Genomic DNA, 6,000 nt, shown 5'->3' with positions numbered 1-6,000 from the left:
CCACTACCCCGACCTTTCCTCCCTCCCTCCACCGTGCCTGGAGTCCCCACCCCTTCCACGTCGGGGTCGACCCCAGCCCCCTCCAAGCCCCGCCAACGCGCCTTTCTCACCCTCCCTGATCTCCCTCGCAACTCGCGGCCCCTCCTCCAGCCCCGACCCCCGCCCACGCTGCGGCTCCGGCCCTGGCCGGCAGGGGCCGCTCCTCGCGCCGCCCGGGGCCCCGCCGCCGCCCGCCGCCGCCCGCCTCCCCGCCCCTTCCCAGCCGGCGCTCCCGTTACGCCGCGGAGCCGGGAGCCGGAGCCCGAGCCCGAGCCCGCGGCGGCGGCGGGCGGCGGCGAGGGGGCGCCCGGGCGACGGCGGCGCGGCTGCGGGGCCTGCGGGCGGGCGGGCCGGGCCGGGCCAGGCCGCGATGGCGACCAAGAAGGCGGGCTCGCGGCTGGAGACGGAGATCGAGCGCTGCCGCTCCGAGTGCCAGTGGGAGCGGATCCCCGAGCTCGTCAAGCAGCTGTCCGCCAAGCTCATCGCCAACGGTACGCGCCGGGCGCGCCGGCCGGGGCTGCGGGGGGCGCCGCGGCCTCCGCGGGATGGGCCGGGACCCCGAGGCGCGGCGCGGGGCGCAGGCAGGGGCACAGCTGGGCCGCGAGGGCGACGGGGCGCGGATGTGCGCGGGGTCAGGGCCTCGGGAGCCCGGGATCCCTGGGAATCGCGTGGAGGGGCGCCTGGCGGGTGAGGGCTTGTGCCTGGCGCCCCAGAGTTGAGCTTCTGTGGAGTCTGGTGCGGGGGGTCTCGAGGAGTCGCCTGCTGTGCCTGGGTCCCAGGGCGCCAGGGGCCGGCCTTGGGGTTCTAAGAAGTTGGAGGTGCTGGGGAAGGCTGCTCCCTTGAGGACATGGGTGTGAGTGTGTGTGGGATTCCAGGGTGTGTGTATGGTGTACCCCGGGAGTCAGGATGTATTTATAGGGGTGTTGAACAGAGAGCCCTGGGAAATAGGGTTTGTAAACATATGGCTTTCAAGGGGCTCCAGGTGGAAGCGCAGGCTTGGCGTATGAGGGGGGTGGTAGTGGAAGGTGGGTGGAGATGTGTGCCCTGGGGTTCAGGGAGCAGGGTGTCCAAGCGGTGGACCTTGCGAGGTCAGGTTTAGGATTATAGGGGAAGCAGACTCAGGGGAGTCCAGGTGGAGAATATTGTAGAGAAGGAAAGGGAATGTGGTTGAAGAATGGTGGGAAGTGGGGTTGGTGGGGGTCCCAGGGAGGCGCTGAGTGGGAACCTGGGCCTGGAGTTAGCCCATGACCCCACGGGCTGAATTGGTTCCTGTACCCACTCAAATCTAAATTGCATCCAAAACTCTCATTTTAGAGTTCGGCTCCACGTGGCCCTATTTGTTTTGGAAGCTAGTATTGTTGATATTTGCTTGTCCTTTAGTGCCCGCCAAAACCACAGGCACCAGAGGGCTGGAGAGAGGGCAGAGGTTTTGTCTTGGCTCATCCCAGGCTTCCTGAGGCTGGGTGAGCACACGGCTGAACAAATGAATGAGAGAACGAACGAACGAATGAATGAATGACACAGCTCTAAGGAAGGACATCCATGCACTATGTTCAACCTTCTCACCTCAAACTACCCAGAAATAGAGAGGGATGTCACATGTCCTCTTCCAGACTGGTTTATATTTGGGCCTTTTATGTTCATTGTGCCTGGAGAGAAGGACTTGGTTTTGCATACTCGCAACTGTGCACCTATCACGCTTGGGGCGGGCTCGTCCCGGGCGAACGCAGGCGCCGTGGTCGTGCCAGGGGCGTGGAGGAAGCACAGACCTCCCTGGGCTCAGGGCGGTGGAAACACGTTCGAGGCAAGGGCATCTGGGCCCACAGCAGCTTGACCTTGCCCTCCCTGGAAGGCTTCCTGGCTTGTCCTCCTGCCTCTCCTCTCCTTGCCTGCAGCATTTTCTCGTTTCTTCTTGGAGTTGGGTTCACGTTGTCGCTGCCCAGCTGTGCAGGCATGTAATACCTCGGGGCAGGCGGAAGCTAAGATTAAATGGGTTCACGTGCAAGCCCCTTGGTTCTTCCTTCAGAGCCACTTGTTCCCGCTTGACTCACTCATCCAGCCGGCGCCGGCATGCCCACCTGTGCCAGGCGCGGGCCAGCTCCCGCCCTGCTTCCCCTCCTCGGAGGAGACCGACAGTAAGCAAATGTGGAAATCAGGGAGCAGGGCAGCATCAGGCAGTGAGTGTTTGAAGAAAACAGGTGGGCTCGTACGATCGAGAAGGATGGGCAGTGGAAGAAGGGCCGCCCAGAGCACAGCAGGATGAGCAGCAGATGGGCTTTCGGTGGCACGGGCGCCTCCTGCCTTCACGGCCCCCCTGGACCCGGCTCCCTTTACAGGGTCTTGTCCCTGTGGCCTAAGCCACAGCCATTAATGGGCCTGGGGGGCGGGTAGCGAGTGTGGGGGGCACTGTGGCCCCTGGGTCAGTGTGTAAGGCTGGTTTTGGGAAACTCATCAGAGACAGATTCCTGTCCCAGAACCCACATGGTGAGCAGCAGCTAATGGTGATGAACGGTTACCCAGGCTTCAAAAGGTCAAAGAGATTGCTCAGGAAGACTTAGAAAAAAAAGAGGAAAATTTGCAACAAAACCGGAATTATTGTGGCTCATTTGGGGTTCAGGAAGTGGTCGAAGGAGGGTCCTTCCCTCCCTTCAGCTGATAGGGGCTCCCTTGAACCAACCGGTGGGTGCTGGAACTTCCTCCTCCTCTGGGGGCATGAGCTCCCCCGTAGACTCTCTTGGATGCACTAGACCCCAAGTTCCGGGCAAATTTGGAAAAATTCTTTTTAAGATTTTATGTATTTATTTGAGAGAAAGGAAGAGAGGGAGAGAAACATCAATAGGTTGCCTCTCGAGTGCACCCCAACTGGGGACCAGGCCCGCAACCCAGGTGTGTGCCCTGACTGGGAATCGAACCTGTGACCTTTTGCTTTGAGGGACAGCACCCAACCCACTGAACCCTGTTGGCCAGGGGAAGATGTGGCAAAATTCTTAAGTAAAGCATTTGCTGCTTATTACAGGAACAAATATAAAGGGCACATGGACAAAAACTAGGAGGGGTGGAAATGGGAGGGAGGTGGGGAGGGAGGGGTGGGTGGGCCGGGATGGGAGTAAAGGACAGAAAACTGTACTTGAACAATGATTAAAATAAAGTTAAAAAAAAAGGGGAAAAAAGCATTTGCTGCTTACAGTAAGGAAAGCGAGTTAATGTTGCGTTTGTCATAGTAAGACAGTTGTTGCCTCGGAGGCAGCCACAGGCAGAAAAGAGCAATTCTCTGAAACCAGCCAGACCGGTGCCCGAGTCCCAGACCAGCCACTTCGTCACTCTGCATCCTTGGCCAAGTCCCTTAACCACCCTGAGCCTCAGTTTCCTCATCTTAGAATGGGGATTAAAAGACTAACTTTGCAGGGCTGGTTACGGAGTTCAAAGGAGCTAATGACTCCCGGGCTGGTCCCAGAGCCCGACACCGTGGTAGGCAGGCCGCTCATTCATCCGTTTCACAATGCTGAGCACTTGCTACGTGCTGCCCTCTGTTTGAGGCACGGGGATGTGCCAGTGAACAGAGTGGACAAGAACAACAAACATCCCTGCCCGTGTGAAGCCCACGTTCCAGTGGAGAAGGGGGCAGGGAGACAGACGTGAACTCGTTGACTAAAATGGACAGGGTGGCGGACGGGGGAAGGGCCGTGGAGGGATGAGGGGGGTGACAAGAGAGTGCTTTGGAGTGGGGCGGTGGGGGCACAGGGACAGCTAGTCTCCCAAGGGTGGCCGAGGATGTCCCCCCTGGGAAGGCTGCACCGGAGGTGACACCAAAGGTCGGGGAGAAGCCTGTTCCTGGGAGGGGACTTCAAGGGCAGAGGGGTGGCGGGGCCGGACCACATGGGGCCTCGTGGGGCCCGGTTAAAGCTTCAGCTTTTCTCTGAGGGAGGTGGGAGCCACTGAGGTCTCTGAGCGGAGGACTCCCGCATTCTCGGGCCCCTGCTTGCAGCCCACGCACCCCCCCCCCCCGACCCTGCTCCCAGCAGCATCAGTTTCGTATGGGAAGAAGGGAGCATGGCGGTCCCTCTCCTTGAAGGGCGCCCCGTGGTGGCACTTCCGGAGCACGCTGCTCCGGCCTGACTCCTTGCAGGTGAATGGGTGCAGACGGTTTAGCCAAGAGGTGGGTAAGGAAGAAAAGGGCGAATGCCCAACTGAAACGAAAATCCAGATATTTATTTTCTGCCTCGTGCATCATCACCGTTTTAATCTCTTCATCTCAAAAAAACTAAAATGTGTGGCAACAAGATGCCAGGACCCCATGAGTCCCAGCGAGAAAGTGATCACACAAGTTAGGGGGCGCAGAAAAAGCCACTCAAGTCTAGGCCGTTGCTGCCCGAGATGTGGTCCAGGCGGTGGCACCATGGGCATCACCTGAGAGCACGTGAGGAAGGTGACTCTCAGGTCCCACGTCAGACCTCCCGGGCCAGACTCCGCACCTTAGCACCCAAGGTCCCCAGGGAAGTCATGGGCACAGGGCGGTCCCAGCTGCCCTCTCTCCCCAGAGTGTCACCCTCCAGCCTCCCAGTGGTGAGGTCCCCTGCTGTGGGCGGTGACCTGGCGGCTGGCCCTCAGTTGGTCTCTCCCTATGGCTGGCCAGGCAGCCCTGAGCCCATCACTCAGAGCCTGCCTTTCCTCAAGGCACGACAGAGTGGCCGTGAGGACCGCGTGAGCTGATAGAGGCAGACTTCAGTGCATGTGAATGCTGGCGTCCACGCTCCAGCTGACTCGGTGTAGCTCTGGGCGAGGCAGCTGCATCCCAGACACCACCTGGGTGGGAAGAAAGAGGAGGAGACCTAGGGATGACACACCTGAGCCTGTGCCTGGTCAAGACTCTTGCGCATGTCAACGCCAGAAACAGGCATGTGGGAGGCCTGTGTCAGCCCCAGCGGATAGCCACTCCCTGTCTAAGGCAGTGTCTCCCGCCCCCCCCCCCCACCCCGTTACCCAGTTGCTAATCTTCTCAGGCACAAGCTCAGCTGTTGAACTCACTTAGAACATTTGGGCCCCAGATGTAGTTTCTCCTTTAAGGGGCCATGTCCCTTTGGATTAGGTGTGATTTTTGAGACATTTTAATTACCTCTTGGTGATGGGTCGGTAGGGAAATGGTGCCTGAATACAGATGATTTCTGGGGCAACATTTGGTGACAAAATGCATTTAGACCATTGAGTGGGAGCGAGGTTCTTGCATTTGCCTGTCGCTGATATTCGCGGTGGTGCTGTTACCTGCAGCCCCGTGGCTTCCCCTCTGGGGGCGGGCTGGCCTCCTGGGCCACTCAGGGTCTAACTCAGGCCTCTGGACCATCCCAAAGTGCAGGGGGCGTGGGGGAGTTAATGGCGGGCCAGCCCCAGGGTCTCCTTTGGAAGCAAGGCTGAGGTTTAGCTGCGAGTCTGCTCTGGGGTGAGGAGGTGGCACTGTTGTTTAGAATGACATCTTTGGACACTCCTGGGGTACCGCAGTCTCCTGGGAGTCAAACTGCCCTCCACAGGAGGGAAGGACACTCGGACCTCAGTGGCCCTCCATCCTGACCTGCCCAGGGCGGCCATCCTGCGTTCCAGTACTCTGGCCTGTTGTCCGCTGAAAGACATACCTGTGCAGTAGACCGCAAGTCCTGACTTTTGGGTTCAAAACACTCACTAATTCGACAGTGAACACGGATGGCTCGGTTGGGCGCTGGAGCTCGTGGTCACTGTAGTCAGGACAGAAGGACCGTGACCTTGTGGCTGCACAAGTGGGGCCAGGACGGCTTGACTCCCCGCCCCCCGGCTCCGGCCTCCTTTTTGGAGGAATTTCAGGCTCCGGCTGGGGAGGGAGGAGGATTTCTGACATTCATTCCCCTGATCAGCCCACCCGCCCAGCCGTCCTCCTCACCCCGGCTACTGGGGCCTCCCCTCGCTCACCCTGCACACCGCCTTTCCACCTGCGCT

At 59.8% G+C, this 6,000-nt stretch overlaps 1 protein-coding gene across 4 annotated transcripts in view; it reads left to right on the top strand.

The window, feature by feature from the left end:
- The first annotated feature begins 306 nt into the window (after positions 1 to 306).
- TTC7B (tetratricopeptide repeat domain 7B) overlaps positions 307 to 6,000 on the top strand; it is a 211,185-nt gene continuing 205,491 nt past the window's right edge. For all 4 annotated transcript variants that reach the window (XM_045822944.1, XM_045822943.1, XM_045822942.1 and 1 more), the window contains exon 1: positions 307 to 530. In XM_045822944.1, coding sequence (XP_045678900.1) covers positions 410 to 530 — 121 coding nt within the window. In that variant the 5' untranslated portion in view covers positions 307 to 409. The remainder of the gene's footprint in view (positions 531 to 6,000) is intronic.

This window comes from Phyllostomus hastatus, unplaced genomic scaffold (genome assembly GCF_019186645.2).
Source record: "Phyllostomus hastatus isolate PE091 unplaced genomic scaffold, TTU_PhHast_1.1 phas_scaffold_501, whole genome shotgun sequence".
In the NCBI taxonomy this organism is placed as follows: domain Eukaryota; kingdom Metazoa; phylum Chordata; class Mammalia; order Chiroptera; family Phyllostomidae; genus Phyllostomus; species Phyllostomus hastatus.
Note: the sequence above shows the minus strand (reverse complement) of the source record. Positions and strands in the feature narration are given on the sequence as shown.